General features: G+C 41.6%; 5 protein-coding genes across 14 annotated transcripts in view; 3 read left to right on the top strand and 2 right to left on the bottom strand.

Annotated features, from left to right (window-relative positions):
• Positions 1-684: 684 nt before the first annotated feature.
• LOC115763105 lies at positions 685-2627 on the top strand. 3 transcript variants are annotated; one of them, XM_030705547.1, is made up of 4 exons: positions 685-897; positions 965-1336; positions 1387-2455; positions 2558-2627. In XM_030705547.1, exons 1-3 carry the CDS (start codon positions 742-744, stop codon positions 2443-2445), a joined length of 1587 nt encoding a protein of 528 aa, XP_030561407.1. In that variant the 5' UTR covers positions 685-741; the 3' UTR covers positions 2446-2455; positions 2558-2627. The 3 variants fall into 3 exon arrangements, with proteins under 3 accessions (XP_030561407.1, XP_030561406.1, XP_030561405.1); XM_030705546.1 differs by lacking the exon at positions 2558-2627 and adding an exon at positions 2520-2557; XM_030705545.1 differs by lacking the exon at positions 2558-2627 and having other exon boundaries at positions 1387-2457.
• Positions 2628-2970: 343 nt separating this feature from the next.
• LOC115763106 lies at positions 2971-6886 on the bottom strand. 3 transcript variants are annotated; one of them, XM_030705550.1, is made up of 4 exons: positions 6683-6886; positions 3912-4388; positions 3091-3855; positions 2971-3035 (listed from the first exon to the last, which is right to left on the bottom strand). In XM_030705550.1, exons 2-3 carry the CDS (start codon positions 4252-4254, stop codon positions 3095-3097), a joined length of 1104 nt encoding a protein of 367 aa, XP_030561410.1. In that variant the 5' UTR covers positions 4255-4388; positions 6683-6886; the 3' UTR covers positions 2971-3035; positions 3091-3094. The 3 variants fall into 3 exon arrangements, 2 of the variants coding, with proteins under 2 accessions (XP_030561410.1, XP_030561409.1); XM_030705549.1 differs by lacking the exon at positions 2971-3035 and having other exon boundaries at positions 3085-3855; XR_004017864.1 differs by lacking the exons at positions 2971-3035; positions 3091-3855; positions 3912-4388 and adding an exon at positions 5142-5566.
• On the top strand, positions 4449-5084 carry LOC115763107 (50S ribosomal protein L27). The gene is made up of 3 exons (XM_030705551.1): positions 4449-4574; positions 4635-4798; positions 4853-5084. Exons 1-3 carry the CDS (start codon positions 4511-4513, stop codon positions 5054-5056), a joined length of 432 nt encoding a protein of 143 aa, XP_030561411.1. The 5' UTR covers positions 4449-4510; the 3' UTR covers positions 5057-5084.
• A 132-nt stretch (positions 6887-7018) lies between the features above and the next one.
• LOC115763283 (la protein homolog) lies at positions 7019-8719 on the top strand. The gene is made up of 2 exons (XM_030705768.1): positions 7019-8174; positions 8246-8719. Exons 1-2 carry the CDS (start codon positions 7194-7196, stop codon positions 8441-8443), a joined length of 1179 nt encoding a protein of 392 aa, XP_030561628.1. The 5' UTR covers positions 7019-7193; the 3' UTR covers positions 8444-8719.
• A 195-nt stretch (positions 8720-8914) lies between these two features.
• LOC115763282 (protein spire) overlaps positions 8915-20356 on the bottom strand; it is a 50303-nt gene continuing 38861 nt past the window's right edge. For 2 of the 6 annotated variants that reach the window (XM_030705760.1, XM_030705761.1), the window contains exons 8-16: positions 19589-19719; positions 19124-19235; positions 18715-18847; positions 14539-14615; positions 14274-14466; positions 11392-11546; positions 10702-11313; positions 10315-10634; positions 8915-10241 (exon numbers count right to left, since the gene is read on the bottom strand). In XM_030705760.1, the coding sequence (XP_030561620.1) occupies positions 10019-10241; positions 10315-10634; positions 10702-11313; positions 11392-11546; positions 14274-14466; positions 14539-14615; positions 18715-18847; positions 19124-19235; positions 19589-19719 (1956 nt within the window). In that variant the 3' untranslated portion in view covers positions 8915-10018. Of the gene's footprint in view, positions 10242-10314; positions 10635-10701; positions 11314-11391; positions 11547-12531; positions 12613-12921; positions 13230-14273; positions 14467-14538; positions 14616-16009; positions 17039-18423; positions 18657-18714; positions 18848-19123; positions 19236-19588; positions 19720-20356 lie in introns of those variants that run through there. The other 4 variants (XM_030705767.1, XM_030705764.1, XM_030705765.1 and 1 more) reach the window with 4 other exon arrangements.

The raw sequence follows: 20356 nt of genomic DNA, 5'->3' as shown, positions 1-20356 counted from the left end.
GGTCCTCTTCAGTCGCCTTCTTCTTCGCCTCCTTAGCAGGCTCCTCGCCAGGATGTTTGGATGGTTGTGGAGCTTTGTTGAGTAGCTCGCTGCTTGCCTGTTGACTACGTCGCCCACCATTGGAACCTTGAGGTCCTTGGCGATGTCGCGTGTGCGAATATACCATTCGGCTCCAGTTATTTTGCGCAGGGTTTTGGCCTGAATGATGCGAATTTTGTTCAGGTGTGTTTTTGCAGCTATACCGTAAACTTGAAGCCCGTAACGCCACACTGGGGAATGTAATGTTGCCATTTGGGGCCATTATCGGAGAAATAGAATAATAAAGGTTGAAATATCGTCGCCATTTTGATGAATAAATATGTTAAGTATGGAATGTTGCCAGCTAGTTTTTTTTTGCATAACATGGGGTATAATAAGAAAAATAGAAAAATGCGAATTTCTCACAATAATATAACATAATAATGAAAAAACGAATTTCTAACTTTTATTTCCCGAATTTTTCACAATGGCGCCACAACATGGCAGTCAATCAAAGTACCGATACTTTACATTGGCTGTGCGAGTCGGTATTTAAATACCGTCCATTGCACTCTGAAGCCAGAGTTGCCAAACACTTTATAGTGCATCATACAGCTGACAAGAGTTTTTCCTTTTTCCAATAGAGTAACACTTGCCCTTTTTGTATACTGTTGTTTTGTTTAGTCTAGTCGATATTTTCAATATTTATAAATATTAAGGACTATGACGACGTGGGGAAATATTTGCCGCATATGTAGCAGTCCCGCAGACTACAATATCTTTGCCAAAATACCCACATATTTGCACGGGTCGACTAACGAGTTTCTGAATTATCAGAAGCCAATTAACGTATTGCTTGAAGAGACATCCGGACTGAAAGTAAATATCTCTTATTCATTTTTGTATCAGCTTTGAAGTTGGTTTGATCTCTTATTTGGTTCTATAGAACTCTCCAGATGATGGACTGCCATCATTTATATGTGCACTATGCATATCGTATTTAAAACACGCTGTAACATTCCGCGAACAGTGCATAAAAAACGCACTTAGCCTTAAGCTGATCGAGCTATATCAACAGAAGTCTGTCAAAAATAAGGGTGACAAGGAAAGTGCACTCTTTACTGCAGAGCAGCTGAGCTATGTGGAGCAACGACCGGTGCACAATCTCCTGCTTAACAATAACAGCGCCAAGCTGGAAAGAACGGACAAAGTGCACAAACAACTGCTTAATCAGACTGTGCCCCAACAATGCGGCAACAACGAACGACGCATACGCTACTTGAACGATTTATTCGACAAGCATCGAAATGCTACACAGGTAGGCAGCTCAACCTTTTTTGAAGCAGCAAAGTAACATGTCATCGACAGGCAACAGTGGAGCTGCCATCGACCAGCGCTGGCAGCGGCAGCGGAAATGGCGAGGAAGAAGACTATGCAGCCGTCACCTCTAGCGATGACAACGAGGAGAATGCGCTGTCACGCAAGCACAAGAATTGCTATAATTACAGCGAGACGAATTTCGAGGAGGATGATCCCATGGAGCAGGCTCAGCTGAGGGACATCAAAGTCAATATACCCGAACCTATGTGGAAGGAGCGCAAGTGCCCGGCCTGCTCCAAGCGCTATATGCACGAAGACTCGCACCAATTGCATCTTGACAATTGCGTGGAATTTCAGTTCATCAGCTTTGTTTCGGAGGTCAACAAACTGCTGGAGATAAAGCGTCAAAAGATGGTGTCACCACACGAGTTCATTAGACGAATGATATTTGCTCTACACAAAACCTGCACCTGGTTGCAGGAGCACTCGATCGACACCGATCTGGCCGATAAACTAAATCAGAGTAAAATAACTAATGGCAGCAGTGAGAAAACTGAGAAAAGTGAGCCAGCTCAAGAGGCCGCACCGAAGTGTTCGACCGGCTGGGATAGTTTCCCATCACCATCAAATGATGATGCGCTCTTTAGCAACTCCTTGCTTAAATTTAAGAGCGGTACCAACACCCCAATAACTGCTGAAAACAATGTACTGTATGCTATTGAGCGCTCCGAGAGTCGCAACTCGCAAAATACGCCCAATCTAGTGGTAAAGAAGCCCATACCTATTAGATGCAAAGGCCCGGCATCTGTTGCTGCAGCGACTGCACCCTTACATGAGGAGCGTGCACGTGCCACATTTCTGGAGAAGCTGCAGCGAGCCACTGTCACGCCACAGCAGCAGTCGCCAGTGCCAGCAACGCCCACAAGTGCAACGTTGATGCCTTTCTCGGCAGCGCGTTGCAGCCAATGCAACTTGGTATTCGAATCCGTTAGCGAACTGGAGATTCATAATGTAATGCATCATAATGGACAGTGCAATGTTGGCAATGCTAAGGACGAAGACGCACAACGGCGTCGCATAATTGCCCTATTCGAAGATGATATTTAATTTATTATAGGTTAGTTTCATTTTATTCCGTAACACATTTAAGTCTGAATCATTTCCTTACAATTTATTGTAAGGTGCCTCTAGTGCATTGTTTTCTTTTATACATTTTTAGTTATTATTTTTATACTGTGGCTACTGTCTGTCCTTTGTATGTATATCAACATTGAATGTTTTCACCTGCATCCCTAAGGAAACTCAAAAGTATTTATAAACCATTTCTATATTTATAAAAACCATAAGATGCCGAATAAACAAGCCATTTTAGGGTTATATATATGCTACTAAAGACTATCTAATCAAATTCGCCCTCTGTTTATTTCTCAACATATTTGAAACTTTGAGGAGACTTCGTTTTCTCGTAAATTAATCTAAGCACTTTGTGCAGCGCCTATAAAAAGTTTCAAGACGATATTGGGGTCGAATGGGGTCGAAGATGTCTCCATAGTTAACTCATTTCATGACAAAATTGTAATACTCTCTACAAGGGGTATAAAAACAATCGGATATAACTTTTGACTCATCCCATCATTCTTCTATAAAAACATAGAGATCATCTTCAAAGCTGTTTATGGTTAATATGTAACAGGAAACTTCAAAATATATGTTTTAATGCTTAACCTAAATGTGAACATATCTGAACTATACCTGGTTAAGCATAGACTCGGAGATGTGCCAACACGAAATCGTTGTCCAGCAGCTGCGCATCCATTAGATTTTTCAACAGCTGCATCAAATCCATAGTTAGACTGGTATCACGTAGGGCAAATAGTTGATTTAAAGCGTTCACAAGATGCTCCACCTGCAATTCCAATTGGCCAACAAATGGGCGTGCAGCAAACATGTTGGCTAGCACGCGCACTCCATAGACGGTGCGTAGCTTGTCGGCGGAAGTGTTAAAACCAATATTCAGATTGGCCATAAAAAAGTCGTACAAATGCTGAAAATGCTGCGCACATAAATCCCGCTCTCTGCTAACAATTTCCAATTGAAATACAATGCACATGTAATATTCGGCAGCCGGTTCCGCTGGCTGCTTCTTGTGCAGATTCTCGGCAATGTGTCGGCGATCGTCGGCGGTTATGGAGGCAGCTGCATGAATGGCTATCAAATACAAGCAAATGCCAGCATCTTCCTGGTAGCCTTGGAGATCGTCAGACGGTAACGTATAAATTTTCCACAATTTGGTCGCCAATTGCATCTGCAGCAACATGTTAGCGGATTTGCGGCATGTGGCCAAAATGTTGGCCAATGTCCAAAGGCAACTGCGCTTCAATCGCGGCTCGTGACTATCCAAAAGCGTAACTAGGTAGCTGCCAGCCAGCGCTGTTATTTTCTCACAAACATGCGCTTCTCCCAGTGAAAAGTTGCACAAGCATTCGGCAGCCTCAATCTGACGCTGCATATGGGTACCTGTTCAGGACACGACAATGAGAAATGTTGAAGTTTATTGGCTTACTTTTAGCTACCTGTTAGCTCCTTAACTATCACTTGAGTGGCGCCTTGAACTTCAGCAAAGGCGTTGATGTTTGAGTTGCCTTGCAAAAAGGCGTGGCTCAGGCGGTACATGTCCTCCTCGGTTGCGTGTTTGCGTCGCTTGATACGACTAGCCATACCCTGCACATCTTTGATGCCCAGATTTTCCAATTCGCTTATTTTATCCTTGATTTGTCCCAAACCGAAGCGCAGTGCATCCGTTGTATCCATACGTAAATCTTTGCGTTGTTGTCGAGCATACTCCCGTGTCCTAAGCCGCAGGGCAGTGTCATTCACCTGTCCAAGTGGCTCGGACGTTTTTGCAGTTAGCTCCATTGTTTAAAATAAACTAAGCCGGCAAATTTACATTTATTTATACCGCCAGCTGTTGCTGAACAATTATTCCATGCGCCTTAGTAGAGAAACACTGGCAACTGTTCCTGTTGTTCTGTGGTATTTACAGATGTTATCTACGATAACATTTTAAAAATGGTATTTTTTTTGCAATACAAGATTATTTTTGTGATTGTCGCATGCGGTCACACTGCTACTCAGTTGCATAAACAGTCGAGCAAAACGCCAAACAAATAAAATGTCGTTCAATATAATGCAAAAGCTCTCCTTACAATGCCTGAAGGCCGACCAGCCGCTTTTGAGTAAGTAGCTGTCAACCCCATGAAAAATAAATTCCTTAATACCTGTCCATACTCGTGTAGCAACAATACGAAACGCCAGCAAGAAAACCGGCGGCAGCACACGCAACAAGAAGGGCCATCCGCGCCCAAAACATCGTGGATGGCGAGTGCTTGATGGGCACTATGTTTCCCAAGGAACAATATTGGCAACGCAATTAACGACGCGCTTCCATCCCGGCCTGAATGTGAGTTACTGCTGAGTACGCTGAAAATGTTTTATACCGGAAATTGTCCTATAGGTTGGCTTCGGACGCAACGGCACATTGTTCGCCATGGAACACGGCCGGGTTATTGTTAGCTGCGAGCCCATTGAACCAAACTGGGATCACACCTGGGTTCAGCGCAACTATGCCGGTCGACAAGATCAAACTATTTATAAGAAATTTTTCAATGTTATTCCCGAGAAGCAGCACCAGAGGTTTCGCCTCGTTGAGGAAATCTGAATTGTTTTAGATAAAAAAAAATACAAACAAAAACAAAAGTTGTTATCGTATGCACATTTTACTAACAATAGTACCCTTATTAAAATCCAGCAGGCTATCGCACTTTTTTGAATTACAATCCATCCACATTGCGGTATTTGCGTTACGCAGTGCTGCAAAAGACGCAACCACTTTTCGATAGCAAATATTCATATCTATCGGTATTACAAATGTCCTCGATTTACCGAACGCTTTTTTTCTGTGGTTCAACTCTAATGAAGTTGCTAAATGCATTTTATTGTTTAAGTGATTATATTTTTGGCCTGCAAACTGCAAACGCTTCGACGATTTATTACAAAATCCATTCACATATGCTACAGGCTTTGTTGAAAGCGCGGAGAAGCCCTAGACAACACTTTCCAAGAATTGACGCTGGCCAAAAAGACGCACCAGAGATTTCCAAACATCGTATCATAGAAAGGACTTGAGGGGCAAGCATAAAATCAGTCGAGGAGCAATTGTGGACGCTGCCTGAAAATGACGAAGCGACTTTCAAGAGATGATGTGAAAAGAAATAAAAGATGGAGCCCTGAAGAGGTGGATAAGATTTTTCAATTCATTCGAAAGAATCCGTTCGAATTACCCACCGGCACAATGTATTATAAGAAGATGGCACAAGACCTAAAACTCAATTCCAATCATACTGTGGTGCGCTGCAAAGTTAACAACCTGATAAAATCGTACAAGAGAGCGAAAGCTTTGATAGCCACCAATAAACAGTTTCCCATGGCGGAAGTCTTGAAAGCCTGCCCCTACTACAGGCAGCTGCATGAACTGTTCAAGAAATCCCTTCCGGGCCGGAGGAACACAATATGTGCAGGGAGCCAAATATCTGCGCGACATCCAAAGCTAGATGGCGACGGAGCGGCAACGGACATTGACGAAAGCATCGCCGACTGTTGGGCAAGTTCCCCAAGATTTATGGTGCAACTGCCCGCCCCAGCAAATGCGGATGCTCCTCTCGGAAATCTGTTTAAACCGGCTTGTGTCAAAAAAGAACATGTCCCCAGCTCGCCGGCGTTTTCCAAGCCAACAGAAATTGCATTGAGCAGCATTCAAGCACCCAGCGAGCAAATCGCCCCGCCACAGATAGACGAACCGATGCTAACTGAGTCCACGACCGTGCCACAACAAGCAACACCAAGCGAGTCATCCGCCGAACAAGAAGAGACCACCCAAGCTCGGCTCGATATAAGTAACACGTGTGCCGACTGCATCATACGAGAGATTACAGAGATTGATGTTTCCTCAACTGCTGCGCTATCAACTGAGACTGAATCCCAGGATGAGCCCATGGTACTCGCAAATCCCACCATAACTGTTCAGCAAGGAACCGTGCCCACCGAGACTGACTTTCGACTGATGGAGCTTCGTTTGCGGGAAAAGGAGTTGGACATTAAAATGTTGGACATTAAGGCAAACGAGCGGCTGGAGCGTCTTAAACTGGAATCGAAGGAGCGCATTGTCATGCGAAAACTTGATCTAAAATATGCCAAGAAATAGAAAACTTATTGCTGCGATTTTTTGTTTTTTGTTTTTTATAACTTATACTTAAAATTAATGAGTCCCGTGTTATAAGTTACTTACTATGATTAACAATACTTTTTGTTTACCCAATTTTAAATTTAAGTTATTTGAATAGTTTCAAAACGAAATCATTTCAACATGTTTTCCGATTGAATGCCTTTTGACTGATTTGTAGAATAAGTATGTTCAATCAAAATATGATTTTTTTATTTAACTTTACACACAATACAGCAACTTGTACAATAAATGAGCCTTTGGGCCCCAAAATTTTTTTTTTTTTTTTTTTTTTTATATTGCAAAAATAAATAGTTTGAAAAAACATTGAATTAAATAGTTCTAATAGTACAGAAGCATAACAGTGTCGTTGCAGTGTTGTTTGACATTGGCTTAGTTATTTCAAATACAATATATCGATAAGTTTTTCCCCTTTGGTCTACCCCAATCTATCGATAGTGCCATCGGCTTGACAGTTCTATTGCCGCCTGCCGCACACGTGTTTTGCATCGCAGCACATTGCTCGTATTATTTTTTTCGAGAAAATATCTAAATAGTTCAAAGAAAATCAAATACAATGGCCGCAGTTGCAGAAACACCAAATGCTGAGGTGAGCGCTGAAGTGAAGGAGGCTGAAAAGGTTGAAGATGTAGTCGAGTCCGAGGCCGACAAAAACGGAGATGTAAAGAAAGAGGAACCGGCGGCTGCCGCTGCTGAAGAATACAGTAAGCAAGAGCGCGCAATCATTCGGCAAGTTGAATACTACTTTGGCGATGCTAATCTGCATCGAGACAAATTCCTCAGCGAGCAGATATCAAAGAACGAGGGCGGCTGGGTGCCGCTCTCAGTGCTGGTCACATTCAAACGTTTGGCATCGCTTACCACAGACTTCGATGAGATTGTTAATGCACTGAACAAATCTGACGAGGGCCTGGTGGAGATCAGCGAGGACAAACAGAGCTTGCGCCGTCACCCCGAGCGACCCGTGCCGGAACACAATGAAGAGCGGCGTAAGGAGATTCAGGAGCGCACCGTTTACGCTAAGGGCTTCCCATTGGAGTCCCAAATGACTGAAATACTTGATTTTGTCAGCGCCTACGAAAAGGTGGTAAATGTTACAATGCGCAAACATTACGACAAGCCCACAAAGTCGTACAAGTTCAAGGGCAGTATCTTTGTCACCTTCGAAAAGAAGGAGCAAGCCAAAGAGTTTTTCGAGAAGGAGAAGATCATTTACAAGGAGCGTGAGCTGTTGCGCAAGTGGCAGATTGACTATTTAAAGGAGAAGCAGGAGGAATATCAAAAAAAGAACGAGAAACGCAAGAACAAGAAGGAGGCCAAGCCTGAACCAGAAATTGAACTGCCCAAAAACGCGATTGTTGTCTTTGAGGGTGCCCCAGACACTGTCACACGCGAGGAGATACGCGAAGCCTTTGAGAAAGTCAAGGACTTTGATATTGCCTACATTGAGTTCAACAAGGGCGATACCAAGGGCTCCGTTCGTCTCACAGAGGCGGATGCGGCCGAGAAATACATTGCCCAAGTGGACGATGCCAAGGTGACATCTTCTTATGACACTTGCTCGTTTCTATAACTAAAATATTGTTTTTTGTTGTGTCCACTTTGCAGCTCAAGTTTAACGATGAAGTCTCCCTCACACTGCGCAAGGCCACCGAGGATGAGGAGAAAGAGTTCTTGGACAAGGCTATCGAATTCATGAAGAAGCGTCGCGACTTCACACGTGGCAAGAACAACAAGCGCTTCGGCCGCAAGCGTCACGGCGGCAACGACAACAGGAACAACAACAAGAAGCAGCGCTCAGAGTAGCGACACACTCAATTGTGCTAGACTCCAGATGCAGATGAAAATGTTAGTTCTAGTTGTTAGCTTTAAGCAACCATTTTGTGACATCCAATTGCTACTATTACTAGTTTTCCAGTAACATTAGGCATACGTAAGTCTGAGATCCGAATATCTGAGAAATATGTACAGTTTACATAATATGAGAGGAACTCTAATTTATTTTTATTACTGAACATGTTTTGTTTTTTCTTTGCTTAAAAAAAACATTAAAATAAATATCAGTTTGTAATCTATCTTGTATATACTCGTCGTTGTCTATTGCTTGGCTTAAAACGAAATTAGCAGAGAATCGAGGAAGAGACTGCAGGGATAAATGCTGATCGAATCAGTTGATTGCTTTTACTTTGCTTTAAGCTTTTCAAATGATGTCAATTTTATCGCACATCAAATTTAATTGAATGAAAGAGAATTCATTTATTTTTTAGTAGTTTTTATTTTTATTGCTGGTTTGTGTATTTTCGTTCTTTTCTTGTGTGTGTGTGTGTGTGTTTGTTAAATGATAGCAATATCAATATACATAACTATGATTCAACTTAAAAACAATAAAAAATTAATATAAACTTCATAAACTACAATTATTAAATGCATTTACAAATTACAATACGCAAAAAAAAGAAACATAAAATTTTCAAAATTTGTTCTTCTTCCTCTTGTAGTTAAACTATTAATTGCAATTAGGTGTAAAATTATATTTAGCTTTAAACTAGTCACAATTTAAATTTATTTATAGGTTTATATATAGAATATGAGAATAGCGAAAGTCAGCTTGAAAGGAGATTGTGGGTACTTAAATGAAAAACAAAACGAATATTCTCTTCATTTCCAACGGGGAAATCAAACAAAATGGATCTGTGAAAGCAGATAATTTACAACAATAGGTCCTTAACTTTGTCTATAATCAACTTAAGGATTCAATCGTTAAGGCTCATGCGCAATCGAAGGCATAAGCTATAGAGTGCTTTGGATTTGATAATAATGATAACCTATATATACTTGAATAACTGCTAATGTGGTTTAGTGAATTGTTATATATATATTGTATTGTTCGGCTGTTTTGTTAGGGTCTGTGCATTTGTCATATGTAGATACGAGTTATACGAGACTTAATCAACATTTATACATAAATTAAACAATTACAAACAACGTCATCGTATCGCATATCGCACGTTTTCCTTTTTCTTTATCTATATATATATATATGTATGTATGTATATGTTTATGTAGTATCTGTTGAGTATCTACGAGTGTGTGTATATGGTGGGGTGCGCGCTCAAGCTATTTCCTAGTCGAAAGAAGAAATATACAGCGTTGCCTTCCATTTTTGCTAGGGATTCTTGTTTACTTATCACTAGGCTAACACGATCTAACGATTTACAACGATATCCAGGCGGTGGCTTCAACTCAAACTCTCTCCTTGTCTTCCTCTCCATCTTATGTATACAACAGTCCATCCAAAATATGCTTGTGTATATTTATATAGCTATATATGTATATTAGTTAATAGTGCGCTGTAGGCTGCCTTCATCTGGGTAACTAGTTTTATTTCCAGACAGGCGTCAGATCCAGTGTGAGATTCTGTATCGTCCGATTGCGCGCCGAGCTGCGCTTTTGCTTAACGGAGCTGGTGATCTCATTGACCAGACCCTGGCAATCGTTGCAAACGGTCACCTGCTCGCCGCGCAGATTCTCCTTCTGGTCCTGTTGCGTCTGCGCCAAATGGCTGCCCGAGGAGAATAGCGCAAAGCCGCGCGAGAAGCGGGATCTGTTGGGAGAGCGAAAGAGAGATGAAGATAAGCTCCTGTCCTGCTTGTCGTGCTACTCAGCCCAATTCTTACTTGCGCTCCAGTGTGCTGCTGTTGGACAGCGGCCGATGGGCCGGACTGTGCACGGGCAGACTGCGCGGTCCCTCCATGCTGCGGGACATGGCGTTGTTGTAGTGCTGCTGCTTTTGCTGGTACTGATGCACGCCCGACGGCCGCATGGCCCCGGAATAGGAGGCGGACATGGATGCCTGATCGTGCAACGCCTCCACGGCCTGGCCAGTGGCAGCGGCTGCTGCAGCGGCTGAGCCTGGGCCAACACTAATGCCCGGCGTGCTCATGTTTGATCTTTGGTGCTTGGGCGATGAGGGTGCACTTCCCACCGTGCTGCGAGTCTGCGAATGGTCAATGAAATAGTTAATAATGAATGTTCAGTTCCCTTGGGAGAGCTCTTGGACTCACCTTGCGATCTGACTCGGAACGCAGGAGGCGCTCGATCAGCGATTTGGGAAACTGATCGTCCATGATGTTGCCCGTCGATGAGGAGTGCGCGTGGTGGGCGGCATGGTGCGATGGCGATGGCGTGCTCGAGCTGGCCGGGCTGGACAGCAGCGAGGGTGAGATCAGCACCAGCGGCACATTGCGAAAATGCTCCGAGGGTATGCGCATCTTGGTATAGCACTTGGCGCAGACGGTGCGCTGGCACAGCTTGCACTGGATGCCCCATGGCCCGAAGAAGGAGAAGCGTGTGCGCAGGCAGAGAAAGCAGACACGACGCTTTTCAACATCCTCCTTGACGCGCACATCCATGGGCAGGCCCTCCAGCTCAGCTTTGGTCATGACGGAACGTATGTGAACGATCTCCGCCAGCGTGACAGACAGTCGATCATCACCACGTTCCATCCAGGTCTGTTTGTCCATAAAGGACTTGTTCCATGGGCCAAGCGAGGATGTTGAATGCGACGCAGTCTCGTCAGCTCCAGTTCCAGAAGTTCCACGTGTCTGCTGATGCTGCTGCTGCTGCTGCTGCTGCTGCTCCAGTGACTGTGGCGCTTCAGGTGTCTTCTTCAACGGCTGTTCAAGCATAGAAGGTAAAATTAGTTTAATGGATGCGTCATAAGATTAATTACAACCAGGTTCTACTCAACTCACCTCTTTCGAGGAGCTGCTGACGTCATCCGACTGACGCGACTCGGGACGCGTGGGCGGCATCGAGTGCGTCTCGTCCAGGTTGCTCTGGCAGCCAACGATGGTGTGACGGCGGGCGGAGGCGCGTCGCGACTCGCTCTGTGTAGCCAGGTCATAGGCTGTGGAAAGCAGAGAGAAAGAGAAGATGGCGGCGGGTGGCCATTAGTTGGGATGCGCCATTCAATGGAAGGTCGGTCAACATTGCGTATGCGTTATATAGAATGTGTGTCTCGATGTGTATAATAATAGTGGAGCAAACGATAGCGAAAACGAGAATAAGGCATTCATAAAGTCGTACAGCAAGCAGCGGGCAGAGTGGACAGGTGACAGGTAACAGGTGCGAAGGGGAGCGTCACATGTGTGTGAAATATATGCATATGTGTATGTATTTTATGTATGTGTGGAGACAAAAGACTTTCGTACGTATAGAAACTAATTGAAATTCAATTCAAAATCAACTCAAAGCTACCTGAGAAATGGAAGATTGATTCAATTAGAACCAATTAAAATCATCAACAAAAACAAAAAACCTTAGTTACACGTTCGCTTTATTGAATTATAAATAGTTCCTTAGAAGTTGAAGTTGGAATAAAATATTATTGTTGATTAAAACGATACTAAATACTTCAGAAATCTAAAAAAGGTTGAATTCTTCTAAACAGCATTATGGATCTTGATAAACAAATTTGATTAAAAGTATAAAGTTATCGATATCGATAACAATTGAATTTTGCTTAACACCTAAATTTAGTCGCTTTGTTGCCCCCCGGGCTGATTTATAAATGTTTTAACGAAGACGACATGTCTACATCGATTTCGATTGCGTTAATTTAATTAGTTATGCAGTTTGATGGTGTGGAATTTAATGTGTTATCGATTATGAACCAGATGTTTGATGTTATCGATAAGAGAACTTAGCTTGAAACAGTTAATAATGCCAATTTCCGGATCTAACTATTTGTGTGATAAAATAATGTTTTAACAATAAGCGATAAATGCAGTTTTATTATCGTTTCAATTTTGAATGCGTCGACTATGTGAGCGGTGGCAAGCAGAGAAGAAGCTAAGAACGAACTAAATCTTCGAATATTCTCGCATATTTACATTCCAAGGCATTATCGTAGAATCTGCAATATTCGTCCTGCGCTTGCTGCTGCTGCGGCGGCTGTGGCTGCGCCTGATCCTCTGCCCAGCGCAAAAAAAGTGTTGCATAGTTTAAGGCAGCGTGTGCAAAATTTTCATTTTGTTCGTGATTTTTTTTTTATAATTAAGCGTATTTTTTTTAAAATTTTCAAATTGAAAATTAAATATATATTAATTAATAAATTGTATTTTAAAGCACATCAACCAATATGTTAGTTTGCATATATAAATAATAAGTTTGTCATGCAACATTGTTTTTATAATATTTCTGTTTTTATTATGTTTTATACTTGTTTAAAGTTTTCTTCTTTAAATTTGTTGTGTATTTTTTGTTTATACAAATATTTCGAGATTATTTCTTCTTGTTGTGTGTGTTCGTTGTGTGTCTGTGTCTGTGTGTGTGTGTGTGTGTGCATATCCTTAACCGGCATCAATTGTCTTCAGCCTGCGCCCACACCAACTGCTCTCCAACCAACCATATATATTTCATCTTAATATATATATTATCAAGTTGGTTCTCATTTGTTCTTAGTGCGTTTGGCAAAATATAATACATTTGATTTTTTGTTAACAAAATCATAAAACATAATTCATAATTCATTAGCGGTAGTTGTGTGCATATCAATAAATAGGCCATGTTTAAACAAACGATCAAATACCTTCGCAAAAGTAAATTTTTTTGTGTTTTGTTTTGTGGCAAGTGTGGAAAAAGTAAGAAATAAAACAAAAATAAAATTTTAAATAAAAACAAAACCGCGTCAATATATCAAAGCATAAATATCGTATTCAAGTGTGACACAAAGTACGAAGGAGCAGACTAATCCATTCAATTGGAATCAATTTAGCGAAGAATTAACAAAAAATCTTGCTAACAAAAATAATCTACTTTTATTTATTATAAATATACAAAGAATTTTCATGCTTGTTCCAAATTTATTCAAATAAGAGATTCTCTATAAAAACGAACAAAGACAAAGTTCAACTATTTCCAATTATATTTATTTGATTTTCAAGATATAATATATATATTTGTATATATATAATTGGTTTCTTTAAATTAACTGTCACCTTCAATCGTCCATGGACTAATTGAAAAAAATCGAAGTTAAGGCATTTAAATCTTAAAAATGTTTAAAACTCTTGTCAAGGCAATTCATTATGAACCATGAAAAAGCGAATTGCTTGCAATATTTAACATGCCTTCATCGTAATAATCATAAAATATGGCATTTAAAAATAGCTCGTTGTGTAAAGTTTGTAGCCCGTTTTTGCGCTATTTATCTGTTGTCAAAATAGCGAATTATTTATATATAGTATTTATTCATATTTCACTTAACTTGCTTTTCTCTTTTTCCTCTATCTTTGTCCTGTAATGAATATGTTGTGCTATATACTTTCTATTTCAGAACCAGCTAAAACTTGATATATTGCTTCTCATATAACAAACGTAGAGCAAGATTTGCTAATCGCATTTATATCGAAGCTAGTTCCTCCTCATGTAGGGTGTTTTCTAGACTAAATCAAACTAGTTGATTTTAACTTGTTTCATCTGAAGCTGATTGTAACCCAAGTAAGCCAAGTATTTCCAGTTGAAATCAGCTTGGGTTACTGAGAACTTGTTCCTTTATACTTTGTGCACATTTCGTAACATCTGTTGTATATTCTATATAGATAGATAGATTTAGCTTGACATCGATACTCACTTGTGCGTCTCGGTCGCATCAGCAAGGCCGGCGACTCGTGCCTCATCTGACCGCCCAATATGTAGCCGCCAATGGGATATGGCGGCATTTTGGGCTGGGAATAACGATGCAGCTCGGCGAGATGTGCGGCGGCGGCTGCTGTGGAGGCGTTGCCGCTGCTGATGCTGGAGTCATCGAAGATTTGCTCGTCGTCCTGCCCAGATGAATATATGTCGCATATTGAATAATCGAATGGTGTGGCATGTGGCACGGCCTGACAACTTACCTGCAACTTTGAGAAATCCACTTTGATGAGCCGCTGCCGGGAGCGCGACAGCGTCGCGTTTGTCGAATTTGGAAGCACTGCAAAAACAAAAGACGAAACGTAACTCTTAGATCCAGAGCGAAAGTGAAGTAGACTAAATTAATGCTATGGGAAAATGGATCTGTATGCTGCCTAGTCAATGTGTGTGTGTGTGTGTGTGTGTGACTAAGTGCACTCACAGCTGCTTTGATTAGATTACATGCTCGGTAAGTTGCACAAGCAGAGACTAACCCTCTCCCCTCTCTGCCCCCGAAGGCGTCTAGAGCGTAACCAGCTCCATGGAATCGCCCCTCGCCCGGTAATTAGACAACGTCTTGAGCTTTGCTCTTTTACTTTGTCATCTTATTGTCCGTTTGTTTCTTTAGTTTTTTTTTTTCTTTCATTTTTTTAGTGCCTTGTCTGGGCATTCAACTAACCGTTAAGTCAACGCATTTAATGGTTCTGCCCGTCAAGTTTTTTCTTCCGATTGTGCAATGCTCGTAAAAGTGCTTGGGAAATTAACCCGAAGAGCATGTTTCAGCTTCATGTGTTATTTATTTAATTTACCACAAATTTGAAATGAGAATATATTTCGTTTGTTTTTAGCTAAGCCAGTTTTTTTAGCCATGCATAAAATTAGTTTCTAGATAGATTCCGCATAGTTTTCATTAGTTTTAGTAAATTTGTAAAGTCATAAAAGTTTTATTATTGGACAATTATAAGAAGAAAATATTGTGCATTATTTAGTGAACAAATTTTAATCAAATAAAATATTTAAAATGTTTGACCCTTTAAACTGGGCAAGGGAAATTTAGTTTTCCTTTTTTTTTTTATTTAAAAGTAAGAAAAATTCTGTTTATGAAACACTCCATAAATTATTTTTAACCAAATTTAAGGTATCTATGCATATAGTCAAGCTTTAACTCTGTTTCAAAGTTCGTTTGATAAGGTTATAGAATGGAGTTCAAAGCACTCAATGCATGGGCCAAGATATTTTATATTAGCTTTGCAAGAACAAAAAAATTAAGTGGTTAAACTTGATTCGATTGGAGTCTTTGCTTAATTTTCCAAGTGCATTGAACGTAACCTATTATTTTGTCCGCAACTGTATGTGTCTACAGAAAAAAAAGGCTAACTAGAGACTGTCATAATTGGAATATTGTAAAACAAATCTACCTTATTTGAAAACGAACTATTTTTTATTTTAACTGGTCTCTTTCGTTCTAGACTCTTTCATCATTCTCTGCTGTCCGAATTTCAGTTGGAATTACGCCTTCGGCTTGGTTTTTGCCATATACTTGAGGAGTGCTGCATGCAAAGTTCTTGCTCGAAGGACGGTACTGTTACTGAGCCAATACCCCCACCCCCATACCCAAGCTAACCCAACCAGCTGGCTCGAAATTGAAACCAGGTCAAAGCAAGAAAGTGGCATCGATAACGGCTTGGCTGCTACCTTTTGATGTCCTGACAGCCTGACGGGGCTTTGGTGTTGGCGGATTGACAGCGGTTGCAGTGGCCGCAGCACGCGGCGCAGCACGTGGCGTTGGCTGTGGTTGCGACTGCGGCTGTGACTGCAACGGCGACTGCGACTGCGACTGCAAGCGTGTGGCAGCAATTGTGTCGGTTTCCGTTTCGGGGCCGCAATAGAGCGACGCATCGCTGGCAACATCAACGACATCCGCGTTGCGTACGACGTGATGCGATCTGAACACTGCAGCGGCTGTTGAGCGCTTGGCACTGGGCGTCGTTTGTTGTTTGGCAGCCATTTGTGCGCAGCGAGCGATTTCGAGTGTTGGTTTTAGTTTTTGTTTGTGTTTTTGGCTAAGAAAGTTGGCTTAAACTTTGCATTGCATGTGGAGGAAATTGCCGCCCCGCCTGTCAGAGCTGTTGCTCTACTTTCAGGGCACTTCACTTCGCACAACACGTTTGTTGTTTTCTCCTGATTTGTGTTTTCTTTATTTTTTTGTTTTTCACTCTTGCATGGTTGCATTCGGGCTATCGATCCGACAGGCAACCAACCCCACTACCGTAGGGCTAACAGTTGTTGTCCCATTTTTGGGGGTGTGTGCGTGTGCTTGTGCTTGTGCTTGTCTGATTAATTGACTGAATGACTGACTGACTGATAGACGTTTGGCAGCGCGACGCGCGTTTTTAATACTTTTTGTTACAAGTAGTTTTCAATTAAACTGCTTAATCAGGTCGTTTTCATTTTCACCCGCGCCACGCGTCGCCTGCGGCCAGCCACAACAACACGTAGCGACACCGCCGAAGCTTAACACGAAACTGTCGACTCAGTCTCTCAGCAACGCATTTGCTTGAGCTCGAAAAGCTTTATACGCCAAGCGCATGCGTCGCGCAAAGAGAGTGGGTGACAGATTAAGAGACAGAGCTAGAGAGAGAGCGTACGCTTTGTTTTGTTTTGACATTTAACGCTGTTTGTCTTTGTTACGTCATTAATTTTGATGAGCGGCTGCTTTTGGTGACGTCGCTTAAGGGAGCACGCAAAAAGAGAACACATTAAAGATGAATGCGTAAAGCTGTGCGTTTGATTATTGCAAAAGTTTGAAGCTAGCTAAAGAAAGTGAATGGGCGGCGCTAAGTCACGTTAAAGCTATTTTTAAACCGTTTTAACGGTAATTGAAATTTATTTTTATGCGCCATTTTAAGCTTTATAAACAGTGTTAGTAAGTAGCTCAAATTAACTATAGTTCAGATACAGATACACTAGGATGGAATGGGAAAGTAATCGCTCACATGGTGTAACACAAAGCCACATAAAGGATACAGTTAAAAACAAAACAAGGTCCTCAGCTACATAGTATGTCCTGCTAAATAGGTTTATAAAAGCAGAGGTCATAATAATCAGGAAGATCTAATATATTAGCCAGGCGGCAACAGAAAATAAACAAAAAACGCTGCATGCTTTTAGGCTGATTCATTAACAGCGCCATTTTCTAGCCAGCTCAAAGGGGTATGCAACACTGGCTTTCAAAAATCTAACCAAACGCGCAAACGTCTTTCACTCGGCCTCTGTTGCAAGATTGCAGCAGAGCCAAACAAACAAAAGTTCACTGCAGACAAACAAACATAGCGCCGGTGCCGCAGCCACAGGCGGAGTTGTTGTCATCATCTTCATCGTTGCCGTTGTCGTCGTTGTTGTCGTCGTCTTTGAGGTTGTCGTGTTGTTGTTGTTGTTGCTGCAAGCGCTGCAACGTTGTCGCTATCTTTGTGTGTCACAATTTTGCACGCTTCCTTCAGCAGAGGCGATTGGAAAATGTTGCCGTTTTTGATCTATGCTGGCATGCGCATGCCAGCAACGGCAATTGGCCAAGCAAACACAAACATAGACAGACAGACAGGCAGACAGACAGACAGACGTAGTTACGAGTTAGACAGGGGCGGACAATGGGGCACCGACAAGTGCAGTGAAAACTTTTCGTGGCTAACAAGTTTTTCTCTTTTTTTTTTCTTCTTTTCTTTTGCCCAGAAGACAGGGACAACAGCAGAGGAGCTGACAGGCGGCAGCATGTGTATGACAACAATTTATGAACGGTTGGCGTTGAAAATTTTTGGAAAAGGTTGATGACAACACAAGAAGAAGGGGATTGACTCTGCCACAAACCAAATATGCATAAGAGGCGGGTTTTTATCAAAAGACTCTTCTTTTGTTTCTTTGCTGTGCAGAGTTTGCTGGCAAAAAAAAAGAAGGGTTTTGTGGCTAAAAATTAAGTTTAAGCAAATACTTGCTGACAGTCAGCGCAGCAAATATTTAATTTTAGTTATCTTATCTTTATCTTTGTAATTCAACAGCCCTGTTTTCTTCCGGATATTGATTTATTTATATGTATATACTTTCATTTTGCCTACCAATTTACAAATAAACGCAAGCTACAACTGACTTAATTTTTGTCAAAAAAAAAAAATTTAAGTGAATCAAATAATTGACTGCATATTGAAGTGTGAAGAGTATGTATATAGAACAAAAGTAACCATGTATATTGTATATTCTTGATTTTTTTTTTGTTTAAATCCCAAGTTGAATTCAATTTAATGATTTCTAAAAGAGACACAAATCGTGCGGTGCCACTGTGCAGTGAACTCTGTTACAGGCTTTATTTATAATGAACTTGTTTTATTTAAACGGAAATTTACACTTACATTTTTCCTTAAGTGGTGGAGTCTCGGGCGGCGTTATTTGCTTAAGCTCCTTGCCCTGGCGTATGGACTCCATCAGCTGCTCCCGGGGCGAGGGCGTGCATTTCAATGGTGGGCCCAGTTGGCGTTCCGAGGCCTTTAAAGAAAGCAATGAGCATTTGTTGTAAGCGTTTTCAGTAATAATTAAAATTCATAAGCCAGTAAGTAAACGAATGGGTTTATTTTAGCAAAATATATATATGTATGTATGTATACATATATGTATAATAACAGAAAAATTCACAAATGAAAAGCGAAAGAGCGCGATAAGAGACAGTGCATATATGTAACTAGTTGAACATGGGAACATTGGACAATCATATTAAGCATTTGTTTGGCTATTTGAAATGGGCATTGGGAACGCAACACACACCTTCTTTAATGGCGGCCGTGACCTAATGAACTCCAAGATCATCGCGTGGGCATCCTTCTTCACGCGCGGCGGTATATCACCATTGACCATCACCTTGCGCAATTGGTACTTTCTGTGGTAAGAAGAAACAAGAGAAATTTCAAATTTATATTTGATTCGAGTGGTCTGCTTTGTGGTTTGATACTCTTTTTGAAGAGTATATCAATGATTGTGGTAGTGTGTAATATAGAAAAACATCGATTTTCCGTAATATCAATAAATATCGATTTTCTATAACATCGAAAAGATCGATTTTCAATAATATCATTTTCTATAATATCCATGATCGGAAACTATGAGAGCAAGAGACACCCAGTTTGGTTGTAGGTTCTGTTAAATCCCATGTACAGGGTATCTACCATTCACTTTCTAGTCGTGCAAGCCCGACTAGAGAATTTATACTCGCTTTCATAGGTGTCTACTTACTTGGCGCGTATATCGCCCATAAGTATCTCATAGGGCGTCAGCTCGTATTCGATGGGCGTGCGCTCGTAGTTGCGCTTCTTCAGGCGAACGCCGCGTCGCAGCTCGTCGATAACCTGCACCCAGAAGCGTGCCTATGGAAAGAGAAAGAGATTAATAAGAGCATTAGGAGTCGGATATAGTTGTTTGTATAGCCAGTTATTTATATATATTGACAGACATGCACTAAGCTTAGGATTCATGCATATTGAAAGCATTTGCTGCTTGCTTATTGGGCGTACTTGCAACGTTCTCCAGAGTTCCAGCTCGTGCTGGATAGGCAGCAGGTAAGACAGAGAGAAGAAGTGGGGAGAGGTTTAGGCTAAGAAATTGCAATCGCCACTCACTTTAATCAGCGGCGCACAGCGGGTTGCAGCTACTTAGCTTGGTTGGCTTTTCACTTTTTCCGCCGTTGTGAATATATTTTAATTAATTTAGCCATAATTTAGACCCGCTGTGATTAAGTCAAGCGCTTCAAAACCAATCGCCGCTCATTACACGCAACACAAACACACAAGCACACACACATACACACTTGACACTTCAGATGGAAGTTGTGGCAGTTGCACCTGGCAGTTGGCGGGTTAACAGTGCGTATGAGTAATGTGTTCGATGTGTGCGCGATGGCAGGAAGCATATTTAGCACACAATGGCAAATGAGGGGGGGGGGGGGGGGGTGCAACTGATTAAACTAGATGTAACAGTGATTCGCATTTTCACTTTTCATGGTGG

The sequence above is a fragment of the Drosophila novamexicana genome, unplaced genomic scaffold (assembly GCF_003285875.2).
Source record: "Drosophila novamexicana strain 15010-1031.04,08,12 unplaced genomic scaffold, DnovRS2.1 tig00000689-arrow-pilon, whole genome shotgun sequence".
NCBI lineage: Eukaryota > Metazoa > Arthropoda > Insecta > Diptera > Drosophilidae > Drosophila > Drosophila novamexicana.
This window is presented reverse-complemented; position numbering and strand designations above follow the sequence as displayed.

What these genes read in the sequence shown, in the direction of transcription:
- LOC115763105 (XM_030705547.1), top strand. Translation starts at nt 742, where the DNA reads ATGACGACGTGGGGAAATATTTGCCGCATATGTAGCAGTCCCGCAGAC. An exon ending in AAGAGACATCCGGACTGAAA is followed by an intron (nt 898 to 964) that starts GTAAATATCTCT and finishes TTGGTTCTATAG; the next exon opens with AACTCTCCAGATGATGGACT. An exon ending in AGCATCGAAATGCTACACAG is followed by an intron (nt 1,337 to 1,386) that starts GTAGGCAGCTCA and finishes TGTCATCGACAG; the next exon opens with GCAACAGTGGAGCTGCCATC.
- LOC115763106 (XM_030705550.1), bottom strand. Translation starts at nt 4,254, where the DNA reads ATGGAGCTAACTGCAAAAACGTCCGAGCCACTTGGACAGGTGAATGAC. An exon ending in GATAGTTAAGGAGCTAACAG is followed by an intron (nt 3,856 to 3,911) that starts GTAGCTAAAAGT and finishes TGTCCTGAACAG; the next exon opens with GTACCCATATGCAGCGTCAG.
- LOC115763107 (XM_030705551.1), top strand. Translation starts at nt 4,511, where the DNA reads ATGTCGTTCAATATAATGCAAAAGCTCTCCTTACAATGCCTGAAGGCC. An exon ending in GGCCGACCAGCCGCTTTTGA is followed by an intron (nt 4,575 to 4,634) that starts GTAAGTAGCTGT and finishes ATACTCGTGTAG; the next exon opens with CAACAATACGAAACGCCAGC. An exon ending in GCTTCCATCCCGGCCTGAAT is followed by an intron (nt 4,799 to 4,852) that starts GTGAGTTACTGC and finishes ATTGTCCTATAG; the next exon opens with GTTGGCTTCGGACGCAACGG.
- LOC115763283 (XM_030705768.1), top strand. Translation starts at nt 7,194, where the DNA reads ATGGCCGCAGTTGCAGAAACACCAAATGCTGAGGTGAGCGCTGAAGTG. An exon ending in CCCAAGTGGACGATGCCAAG is followed by an intron (nt 8,175 to 8,245) that starts GTGACATCTTCT and finishes TCCACTTTGCAG; the next exon opens with CTCAAGTTTAACGATGAAGT.